A 13,049-nucleotide genomic window follows, 5' to 3' on the forward strand; every position below is an offset into this window, starting at 1 on the left:
TAATACAACAAGGGTAAAAAGAAAATAACAGCAAGATGTTTTATATCTTACATTTTTGCCTGTGTGCTTGCTTTTGCACTTAATGCTTTGATTTAAAAAATGTGCTTTCCTGTGCTGTGCAGTATGGTGACAGAGTAAAGATGCCTGTTTTGCTTTACAGCAGAATTGTCAATTGTGGAAAGAGAGATTGCATTTACTGTATGACTGTGTTGTTTTCAGACCTCAGCATTCTTGCAGTGGGAAGGCTTGTGGCAGAGATGCTGAGCGCACACATTTTGTTCTTCGTATGTTCCTGTCAGAGCTGGGCTTGTCACAGTGGCGTTCACAGGAATTCTGGTTCATTATGTTGCTCCTTGCTTTGATCTGGTTTGTGAGGCTTTACCTGCATTACTGCAGCCAATGGCTCTTCCTCCAGGCCATCTCAGTTCCTGTCAACAAGTGAGTTTGCTTCCTTTGATATCCAGGTATGGAGCTCAGGAGAAAAGCCCTAAAAATGGTAACAGGAACATATTTACCCCCCCCTCCCCTCATTATAGATTCAATGCAGATGATTTAGTCCAATGTAACAAAAAATATATAAATAAGAAAAATGACATTATTAAAAGTGGTTCATTTTGCTATAGCAGCTCTGAAAGATTTGATCATGAGAGCCTAGTAGAGCGCTCACATATTCAAAAATGCAATCATTCCAGTTCATCTGGTTGCAGTACAGAAAATGTCTTCTGCACTGTAATAATATAATGATTATCTGGTGAAGTGGTTTTAGCTTTTTCCTTCCTGTGCTTCTTATTAAAACAATATATAGTAACTTTCAGTGACCAAAAGGCATCCAGTAACATACGTTAAGGTCATCCTCCTATCTTTAGTGTAAATGTATTTTCATATATTATTAGCACACTCATGACCACATCTGTATTCAATGCATCTCATTAGACAATTGTTAATAATATGATTGCTCACCTAAAGTGATCACTGTTACTGTTTTAGTAACAAATGTAACTGCTATTTATCACAAGGATGTAAACTCTGCTTTTTTTGTGTTTCTCATTAATTCAAGGTTTTACTTCTACCTTCACACTGTGGAACTGAGTTACCAGAATTCCCTGCTTCATACCCGGGAGGAGTTGGCCATGGTAGTGGTGGGACCCTTGACCTTGAATGTAGTTGTGCTACTTATGGTTCTGATCAGATGGGGCTGTCAGCTAATATTTGGCTCATTCCCGTCCTTCTTGTCAAAGTTTATCATGGCTATAGGACTGTGGACACTGCTGGACCCTCTGGCAGTGTTTGTAGTGGATGCATTCCTGGGGGTAAGGCACTTAAAATAACTTGGACACTTGTGCACTTTAAATAGAAGTTCACTTTATCATATAAAAGTGGCCACATGTAAATATCTTGAAGCAAAATATGAATGTTTGGTACATGCTGTTTGGAATGTTTGCTGTCTTTTTTCTGACAGAACTCTGTGGCTATAGTGAGTCAACATACCAACATACTGCATTTTAATTTAACAGCAATTCTTTGGGTTTGAAATGTTTATGTGGTGTAGCTTAAAATCTAAAAAAAGTTCTGCATGATTAGTATTCCAGTATCCTAAATAAAATACAAAATCTCAAGGGCAGATTAAAATAACATAAACATATGTTTATATACTGATGATAAACGGGTGTAGTAATAATGTTTATATATAATTTATGTAGCAGTTTGCAAGTTATTTAATTAAATATAAAATACAGTTGATCACATTGGAATTGGGCTCTGTTACACTAGCATATAGTTTTTAATAAAAGTGTTTAATTTTTCAGTTTAAAGAAAAAAAAAATAAAGCTGTGCCCTGGATTAATCAATTTAGATCTCAGTATGTTTTTGAATCCTCTGCTATTGCATGCTACAGAAGCAGTAAAATAAGGAGTTGGAGATACACTGACAGATTGTGTGCTGTGTCTTCTTTACTACGTGTCTTCTTTATATATATTTTCAGCACCTTGCTTGGAGTGCCGAGAATCCCATAGCAGATGCTGCAAAGCTCTACTGGCTCTTTTATAGAACACAGCACTCTGGAACTTCGGGTGTCATTATTACCGTCTTCCTCTACATCGTTATACTCATCTGCTCCTTGACAATACTCTACATGTACTTTCTCAGGTAAGCAAAATCATCATATTTCATAATAAATGGTTCTCAATTATATTAAAGTTAAGAGAAGGTAATGTTCATATTTACAGTTGTCTGTCTCTCATGGTTTGGAACTTCCCTAATATTAGCCATGCTTGAATTATTTTCTGTATTGACAGCTCTTCTAAACTGTATTATTCTGTATTGAAAGCTCTTCTTGGATAATATTCATTGATTACATGCACTTGCACCTGGAGATAATGATGATCAGATGTGTTAGGCACCCAATCTTACCGATCTTTCAAAATGAAGGTGGGAGTAAATCGTGACAATGTTATTTTGATAAATGCTAAAAAATGGAAGGCAATATGCAAATTCTAATATAACTGCATTGTGTCTTGCCATATCCCCCATGCTGTAATCTTGATCACGGCAAAGGCTGGACGCTGGCACGATTGGTTAGTATTAGAAAATGGGAGTCAGAAAGGGTTAACAAATTCATCAACAGATAAACATCTTGATTGATTTTGTAGAAATTAATTGGTTGAACTGTACTTTGTAACCCTTGGCACCAAACTGTAATTGCATTACATACAATAATGTTTACAAAAAGTTATAGCAACCTACTAAAGATCCGTCTTGAAGGATATAGTCATCCGAGTCCAACTATCTTAAGACAAGGAGACCCTGAGTTGCTTTTGAACAATAGTGTCAGCTATGATCAATACAAAATAACAGTAATATAAATTCCAATTAAATACCTGTTTTTTTCTAGATATTTCACTGGAATTCATTATAAATCTGAAGGTATTATATTACAAAAAAAAAGTAGTGTCATCTCATAAGGTCAGATCATAGCTTTAATGACATTACAGTGTGCTTCCTTCGGATTTATCTGGCCCTCTTTTAGGAAATATGAGACTTTTTAGCTTCTGGTCAGCATGTATTTTGATGTAGAGATCTCCCATTGCTCACTTCCCCTCCTCAGCTGTCATACAAATAAAAAAATGTATAAACCTTTCAAAAAATACTTGTACAGATTTAAAAATAGCCAGACATTGACGTGTACAATGTTTTATGTATTATTTTAGCTAATGATCATACTGTAGTATAGCATCAAAATAGATGTGCTTAATTCATTATCAAATCATACTAACGATTTAGTATTATATATAGCTATCATATATTCTTATCATATATATTATATATATATATATATATATATATATATATATATATATATAATTTATATTTCTTTTTTTTTGTTTTTTTTTACTAATCTTAAAATTTTAATCTAAGCTCAAAATATTAAGATCACATTTTTGTGTGCAGCATGTATCACATTTAACTAAATGGGCAATATTAAAATATATGCCACACATAATGGCTTCTGCCACTCATCGTGCAGTGAGTTGTCGCACATGTAGGCCAGGGAGCTGAAGAGGGTTGATGAATTTATGGATTACACATTCCTATTGGCTGTCATCAGGAACTGTGACATAGTGTGTGACCTATTTCTAAAAAAACGCCTCAGGCAATATGTATAGATAGAATGAACTGTTATCCTTCTTTTAAATTACATTTTAGGCAGCCCTGATACATCAGAATCAAAACATTTGACTGATTTATCATCAGTAACTTAACAAATAAAGAGCATATGATGTGAAATTGATACCAGCATTATTGCAATGCAAAAAACAAAAGAAAACAAACAAAAAAAAACACATAATAAAAGGTAATAAAAGGGCTGATGACCAAGTTCCATGAACCTCCTTACAGTACAATACAATACAATTCACATTTCTATGGCAAGCCAAAACATAATTTAGAGATATCTCAAATTGCATTTTAATATATCTTGAAATATTTAGAGATATATGTACATCATTTGCAGATATCTTTAAATGAATATCAGATCTGTAAATAAACCCCTTTGAAGATATGTTAATTTAATTTTGAGATATCTAAAAATGAAGTAAATATATCTCAATTTATTTATAGATCTCTTTAAATAATGTTTTGCTAGCATGGTATGTCATTTAGAGATATCTCTAGACAAAGAGAAGGAAAAGTGATTTTGAGATATCTCTAAATGAACAGGAAGTCATTTCAAGATATCACAAAATGACTTGCATGAACAGGAATTCATTTCTTGAAGATATTTGAAAATGGACTTCATGATATCTTGATTTAGATATATCGCAAAGTAAACAGGAAGTTATTTTGAGATATATCTAAATGAACAGGAAGTTACTTAAAAAATTCTCTAAATGATTTAGAGATGTCTCTAAATGAGCAGGATGATATTTTAAGATATCTTCAAATGATTTAGAAATATGTCTAAATGAATAGGATGTTATTTTGATATATATTTAAATGATTTAGATATATCTTCAAATGATTTAAAGATATATCAAACATATAAATATTTTAAAGTGATTTAAAGATGCCTGAAAATGCATTTTAGATATACAGTTTAAAATTCCACTTAAATATATCTGGAAATCATTGTGAGATCTCTCTAAATGTATTTTAGATATCTTAAAATGATTTAGAGATATCTTTAACCCTTTGCGGTCTATTTATTCAGCGCTTGTCAGGCGCATCAAGTCCAATTTATTTTCACACGCGTTTACACATGCTGTTCAAAAGTAATTGTATTTATAATAAAACAGGTTTAAAAGGCACTGTGTATCAACAGGACACTCGGTTCTGCATCTCCAGCCCTGCCACACCCCTTGTTCACTGTATTTATCACATATCTCTTTATACTAATAAATCATCTCCTAATCACTCTGTTTATCACCAAACTCCTCAATAATGCTATCCAAGTCATTATTTTATTACTGTAGATCTCAAAAAGCTTTGCAAATCTCAGTGATATTCTTTGAGACTTGGATGAGGATTTATCAGTATGCACGTCTATAAAGAGGTATGTGAAAAATACAGCGAACAAGGGGTAGGGCTTGGCTGGAGATACTGAGTGTCCTTTTGCGATTCAATGCCTTTTAAACCTGTTTTACTCAGAAAAAAAAATATTTTAAACAATGTGTGTAAAATAAACAGCGCGTGTGAAAATAAATTGGACCTGACACAATGAATAAATAGAACGCTAAGAGTTAAATATTTAGAGATATCTGGAAATTATTTAGAAATATAGCTATAAATTAATGTGAGATATCTCTAAATGCTAATTTGGCTTGCAATACCTTTCATCACAAGGATCCCAAAGTGCTTCACACAAAAAGAAGAACAATTAAACAATGTATATAAAAACAGTCTAACAGAAAATTTAATAAAACAGAAATTGAAACAGAGACAAAAAATAAAACAATTAAAATAGTCAAAAAACAACAATTTTATACAATTGAATTGTAAAACTACAGTTTAATTGTAAAATTAGAAAAATTAAAAACATTATAACACATTTATGGAAACAAGGGGCTAAAAAGAAAATGCAATTTTGATTGTAAAATTAAAAAAAGATAAAAAAAAAAAAAGCTGTTTTATAAAAACATGTTTTCAGTCTTGATTTGAAAACAGTAAGAGTGCTTCCAGAGTGGGCCTGTAGTCTCCTTGGTTACCACATTTACAGTGCACAAGCTTGGAAACCCCATGCCTGCTCTTTCCAATGATGCTGTGGATTTATAATCAAAATGCTTTAATAGTTTCACTTCTACATTCATGTGAAAATGATAGAAACTTAAAATATGTGGAATCTGAGCCCTTTATCTATGGTTTGTTAGCTTCAATTAATTTTTTTTTTGTTTACATTAATTTAATTTATTGTTTTGGTTATGGTTCATTTAATTTTTCTTTTATTTATTTTAAAATGTGATTGTTTATTTGTCGCACTTGTGCTGTAAACGTAATACGCCAAATAATTTTACTTTGTACTGAAAAGTGTTTTGAATGGATGATCACTATGACAAGGTGATATATAAAATAAACATATTTCTGCATTGCTGCAATTTCTTTTTCTGACGGACTGTATCCACTGGCTATATGCCTTAAACCATGGGTTATCAAGTCTGGTCCTCAGGGATCTCCAACTATCCAGGTTTTTGATCAACCGCAAACTATAATCGTTTATATAAAAAGCTACACTGGTTTGAGTTGCATATAGAACTCTCACGTGTCTTGGATTGTAGTATGTCTTAGAACATTTCAGTGTTTCATATGCAATATTAAGGACCAGAGATGAGAGGCCTTGCCTTAAGCAACGACATACAGTAGTGCACCAGCTGGAAAGTCTCACTCTTTGGGATTGTCAACTCTTGGCATCTCTGTTAGACACGTTACAGATTTTACAGACTCCCATCACTCCAATGCCTTTAAAAATACAGGTTAGTTTCCTCAATGTATTGTGATGATGGGAGTCTGTAAAACCTGAACTGTATCTCCCAATCCAAACATGGAGCCATTGGGTCACCCTGTTATTGAAAGTTAAATCTGTTGAAAGGCACTTTTACATGACTGTAATAAATAACTTGTTGCTAGTTAGTGTTGCTTACAAAATATATATAAACTCGGCAAAGGCAAATGAAGACACAGCAAGTTCAGTCTCTCATATATAGACCAAACAAACCACAGGGACGGAGTCGTCGAAATGACCAAAACAAAACCAACACTGACCTTCTGTAGTTCTGGCCAAAATAACCGGTCGTATCAACTGAGACTAATAGTTTAAGTAAGGTTATAAAAAATGTGGTAAACATTTCTGACTTTTATTGTAATGATAAGATAAATTAAGGGCAGGATGCAACTGGCATGTGTTAAGGTAGTTGCAGGTGAACAGGCTGCTACGGTCGGATCTAATGCGTGTGGTCATGCTCCAACAATACACACATTCTCCCCTTTAAAGACTTCCTCCCATTCCCAGGAGGGATTGTATTTTGTTTTATATTTCACCCACAATTTTGGCATCTTTCTCTTGGCGGATCTGATGGTTCTATTTTACTACAAATACTCAAAATATTGACTTGTGTTGGTCTATTTTCCCCGTAAAAACAACAATCCTATTGGTGGATACTTGACAGGGCAGGGGGAGGAGGTTGTGTCTGTTTGTGATCATACTCTAATTCTGATTTGATGTGTTCCCAATCACGGCAGAGAAATAGGATTTATTGGTATAAAAGACATCAGTTTATGTATGTTTTTAGTTTTTTACCATTTAATTGAATTTCACTTTGATCGTTTATTATAGTAAATTTTATGTAAATATATAAATTAATAAAGAAAACACCCATATTAATTGATTACAGTTTTGCAATATTTAAACTACTGGAGAAGGTTATATATATATATATATATATATATATATATATATATATATATATATATATATATATATATATATATATATATGCACACACACACACACACACACTGCTGTGCAAAAGTCTTAGACATGTTGTATTTTTCTACTCTGATGCATTATGAGCCTCAACAATTTACTCAAAGCCTCCACTAGTGTTTTCTACTATTATAACAACCCTGACTTGCATGAAGAAGGAAAAACATTGAGTAAAATAGCTTGCATCACTTGATTTTCAAGGTTTGGTATCCGAAGCATAATCAACAAGTACAGAGAAACATCATCTATAATTGATAAACCCAGGACTGGATGACCCAAAAAGCTGTCTAACAAGGATGAGCAATACTTGAAGACAATATCCTTCAGGAATAGAAAAAAGACAAGCGTTGAATTGACAATAGAACTGGCAGAAGACACATGTGTTATCCATCCATCAGCAGTCCAAAACACCTTTGACCCTTGTTCCATAGTCCAATTTCTGTGCTTTTGTGCATATTTTAGTGGCAATGTTCTGAAAAAGCTATAAAGTAGATAACACATGTTTTGGGATACCAGCGAAAAGTGCATTGCAATCATCAATTCTAGATGAAAACAAAGACTTATGAATAAGACCTTTAACATGCTGGAAATAATCTAGGGAATCCAGCAGTTAGAATCAGATTCAATGTCAAAATGCATGTTAAAATCATCCAATAAAATAATCCTATCGTAATTGACAGATAATATACATAAAAGATCACCAAATTCAATAAAAAAATGTTGAGTTTGACTTCAGCGGACGATATAACCCCTTTCGAAAACTGAGCCCTTTGTGTTCATTGTACCCAAACTTTAACATTAATAAATAAAAGATGCAGTGAAATTGGAAGGTTGTATTTATTTAAAGAAAATTAAAGTACATATTTTCAGGTGTATAATAGTTTGTATTGTTCAAACAATCCCTGCATCTTGTGTTGTTTTAACTTCAACCACTTTGCCACAATTATCCACACAAGAATGAAGAACAGGAGTCAAGGACACACAGATCCACTAGGAATGTGATCGAGATCATTGACATGGATTTTGCCTAAACATATTTTGTAATGCTGTCCCCCCCCCCCCCCCCCCCCCCCCCAGACATTATATACAATGTACACTTTCACTTTCACACGTCTGTATGCATATAAAATATTATTTTAATATTGTAAGTGTTCGCTGGCTACTTCTAATTATGTTGAGTTTAGTTATCACAGACGCAAGCAAAGAGTAACAGAGAAAAAATATGTGATTAGAGGAATTCAACAAACAATTATAAACAAATTGTGTATAGGGTAAGTGAGTTCTTTCGTAATTGTAAAAGCTTAATAAATATATAATGAAGTGTTACATGGTATACATGTATAATACAGCTAACAACTACAAACACCAATGACACTTGAAACGTATATATTTATAGCCTACAATCATACATGCTAAAATACATACAAAAGTAGATGTCATCAAGAAAATAAATTCCAAACAATATACATAGATGGCTTACGGTATTTTTAATTAATTTTTTTAACCAAAAAAAGATTGCAAAATGCACATTAAAAGAATTGTAATATATATATATATATATATATATATATATATATATATATATATATATATATATTATATATATATATATATATATATATCTAGTATAAGCTGTGACAAAATTTCCCCCTAATGAGGGTAAATGACTAATGGCGTGTAATCTTTTTTTTTTTTTTAATCCATGCCATCTGATTTTTACCCACACAACAGATAATCGTAAATCGGCATTTTAAACGTGAAGTGTTCTAAATAAGTGTACATTCTGCTTGACAAAATGCACAATTTTAAATTAAGTTCACAAATTACACGCAAAATAGATATGCCCATTATTTTTTATTTCCATTTGGTTGCTGCTCAGTGGTGGGAGAGCCTTCTATCTCCCTGTACAGTGAATTATGCTTCCATTCATTTTTCTTGATCTCGTTAACATGCACTTTGACGAGTTCCCGAGTCCTTGAGACAGGAAGTGATGTATGTAACCTTCGAAAATGTTGCTTTTCTTTTGAAAAATCACTTGGTACGAAAGGTCTTGTTACTATACCACAAGTCTAATACAATAACATTGTTTTTTGAAAGTCCTGCGCTAATATGTCATTTTATATGACAATCTGGATGCAAGCTCTTTGATTAAAATTAGGCAAAACATACTTGTGGCACTTTAAATAAGTTATGTTTTTACCTCCTGGATTACACTTATGAACATATGCAAGCATTCATATAAATACTGATAAGTCTTACAAAACCAAATTGTTTAAATGTACATATGAAAAACATACATTCACACATAGTTCTTAAGACATTTTTAAAATGTTGAACTTGATTAAGGTTTTATTGTTTTTTGTAACTTTACAACTTTAAGTTGTGAGTTGTATGCTGGTTTTAATTTGTAATATAACTTGTGCCTTGGGTCAAGATGGACATATAAACAATATTTGAATGCTTAATCCCATGTATATGTTTTAATATAGCCTGAAGAGGTGTTGTAATATATGTAGCATATGCCTATATTATTACTTATACATGAAGATTAAGGTTGTGACACTTTTTGGTAAATATGTGAAATAACAAATCCTATAAATTGGAATTACCACACTGCTACATGTTGCTTTATCAAAATCAAGATTATGGAGTAGGCGTGGTTTTACATTGTATTTTATGTTCATCAAAGTCTGTGTCTGTGTCTGGTTAAGTGATATTTTTTTTTTACAGCAGGAGTTAATATCCCACATGCAGCCTGTACTGTATGTTAATCTCATAAGGGCAAACAGTGTATACATTTCCTTTCTTAAAGAGGCCTTTCTCATGAATTTGAGACTAAAATGTGCTGTGCAATTAAACAAAAAATCAAGGGTATTTCATTTTGATCCATTTAGAGTGCTTATGTTTACCGTCCTGTCATTTTGTTCTTTCATTTGTTCCATTAGGATTTTGTGTTGCAATACCAATGTTTATTACGTGGAAGTTAAACATCTTCTATTTGTCTGAGGTGTAGTAGCATTGTGAAGCTCACTGCATGAGACTGCAGGCTTACATTGGTACTCAAAGGACACAAGTGTATGGGTGCAGGATATCTTAGAACCTTTTCAAACCTGTTAAAACTTTTTAAAATTTTATTTCAGGCTGCATAACGGTGGCCGGATGTTGGATGTTTTCCAGCGTGTACAAAGTGAGGAAGCTAGATTTTTTGTTCCACTGGATCTGGAGGTGTCAAACCAGGAGCTGAATTACATTGTGAAAAAGGCTGAGCAATGGAGAGGCATTAATGGGGAAAGGAGGAAGGTTGGTGCATGTATATCTGCAAGCATGTTGTTGTCTCAAAAAAGTACTTTTGCGGGAAAATTATTCAACTAGATGTTTTTCACCTAAAAAGCTGCTATGAACAGTTTACATGAAGATATTAGACGTCTATTGTTCTGAAACAAATATAGGTTATGGTCATACACTACTGTGTGCACTTGAAATCCAGTTCACAGCTAAAGATGATTTGATTCAAAAGCACAGTTCAGTGGCGCTGGGATTAGGTGGTTAGATCAGGAAAACACAAAATATTTCCTGGGATTGCACTGAGAGACATTGGCTGAGATAACCAAGACTGGTTGCTGGAGGACTCTTGACCATTGAAAATGTAGAGGAGAAAGAACAGTTAGGCCTTGTATTCAAGAAATCTGATCAACATAATGACAATGCAGTGGAACCTTCTTCACAAAGCATGAAGTACCTCATGCAGGGAAGTTATTGTCTGTAGATACTGCAGCATTACAGATCCTTGTTTAAACTAAAACCCCAGGAGTAAGCAGCCTCTTTGGGTGTAATCCTTCTTGACTTCTAATCCTGTAAAGCACAGAAACAGCCTAACAACATCCTTATTTTATTTTATTAGTTACATTTCAGAAAGCTGGGATATCATCTCAAAGGTCTTTAACTTCAGTCTAATTAGTACAGGATAATTATCCCAAACAGAACCTCAGCTAATGTTATTTTGATTAGTCTGTAAAATGTTGAAGATTTTTCATTTAAAAATAATGAATTCTTCATTTGTCTTCTCTGTCAGAAATGTAATAAAAGCTAATCCTAATGTCTCTTTGCATGTAGACATCAGTTTAACTTCCAGTACAGTATACATTTTACGTATTACTTATTTTATTGTATTATTATTATTTAATTAAAAAAAAAAAAAAAAATACAAAATGCAAAAGTTTCCCTTTGGCCAGGATATCTTAGGGGGTAGTGGGTCTGATTATTCTATTTGATATTACTGTAAACCCCACTTTATTTGTGAGGTATTAAATGTCGTTAATTTTGCAATGTCCACTTGATCGCTAACTTGAATAGATGCTAATGTAATGTAGTATGAATTACAACAGTTTGTCCATCATCATTAAAATGTATGTTGTCTAATTTTTAAGTTTGTTTAAATAAACCGCTCCAAAATGAGGCCACAGATAGAAAGACGTTTGCAGTAAACTAAGCTCTTAACAACAAGCATGTTATATTATAAGTCTCATCGTCGTTAGAACATACGTGTCAACCACCTCTATAATTTTGCCAAAAGTGATGTTTCACTCAGAATTTTATTTACATACCAACATTTGTTTAACCCATAAAAACATCAGTCCATTAAAAATGTACCTTTTACATATGTTTATCACAAATTTAAGAAGTATGCCTAACATTTGGAAGGAATATCAAGTGTATTCTTTCCAAGAAACTACATTCCTTTTTGATCTCTAATAATTTAACATAACCAGGGAGATGGTTTCAGTTAGTGATATGCAGAAGCATGCTTGTCACCTTCTTTCTTGTTGGCACCACAAAAAACAACTTGCCAACTGATCTGAAGGGCAGTTAATGGCCTATTGTTTGCTTTTTAATATATGACGACAATATATTGTCGTCATACCTCTAAGGAAAAGCTGAATGTACCATTCACAATATATTGAGCTTAACATACTTTTAGACTGACTCGTACTGTTGGTTGCAGCCAATTGTATCTGAATAACAAGGGTATACTGTAGGTAAAACCTTAAGCAAATACTACATTGTAAAGATATATTTGCTAAAGAATAGTGGAATATATTTATCATGTTAACATAGAATGTTATTCAATTTACATGTTTAAAAAAAACAAAAAACAAATATTAATATGGTTTGTTTATGGTTAGGAAAACATTTCATTTTTCTTATTTAGCAGCATGGCCTCACTTACATATTCTCCAGATTCCACCAATTACTACATATTTCATATTGGGCCTAATTTGCCTTTATTGAACTGATAAAATGCTAACACATTAAACACAGTTGCCAGTATGATGAAAATTGAAGGTTATTACATTTTATGATTTGTATAGTATTCAGGCAGGCTATTTTTCATTTATGTAAGAAGGGCCTTGTCATAATCATTTCAGCCATTTTTTTTTTTTTCCCTGAGAAAAAAGGTCACTTTCCTAACTCATGGAAGACGTATCCATATTAAACTAATTTGCCTACATGCAAATTTTTGTCATTTTTACCTCATTAACTATTTATCATAGACTTAAAAAAAAATTATATTCATGAG

At 32.7% G+C, this 13,049-nt stretch overlaps 1 protein-coding gene across 2 annotated transcripts in view; it reads left to right on the forward strand.

The window, feature by feature from the left end:
* ofcc1 (orofacial cleft 1 candidate 1) overlaps window positions 1–13,049 on the forward strand; it is a 46,791-nt gene that overhangs the window by 7,796 nt on the left and 25,946 nt on the right. For both annotated transcript variants that reach the window (XM_041247926.1, XM_041247927.1), the window contains exons 2-5: window positions 220–438; window positions 1,058–1,310; window positions 1,982–2,145; window positions 10,612–10,771. In XM_041247926.1, the coding sequence (XP_041103860.1) occupies window positions 287–438; window positions 1,058–1,310; window positions 1,982–2,145; window positions 10,612–10,771 (729 nt within the window). In that variant the 5' untranslated portion in view covers window positions 220–286. The remainder of the gene's footprint in view (window positions 1–219; window positions 439–1,057; window positions 1,311–1,981; window positions 2,146–10,611; window positions 10,772–13,049) is intronic.

Source organism: Polyodon spathula, chromosome 4 (genome assembly GCF_017654505.1).
Source record: "Polyodon spathula isolate WHYD16114869_AA chromosome 4, ASM1765450v1, whole genome shotgun sequence".
Lineage (NCBI taxonomy): Eukaryota > Metazoa > Chordata > Actinopteri > Acipenseriformes > Polyodontidae > Polyodon > Polyodon spathula.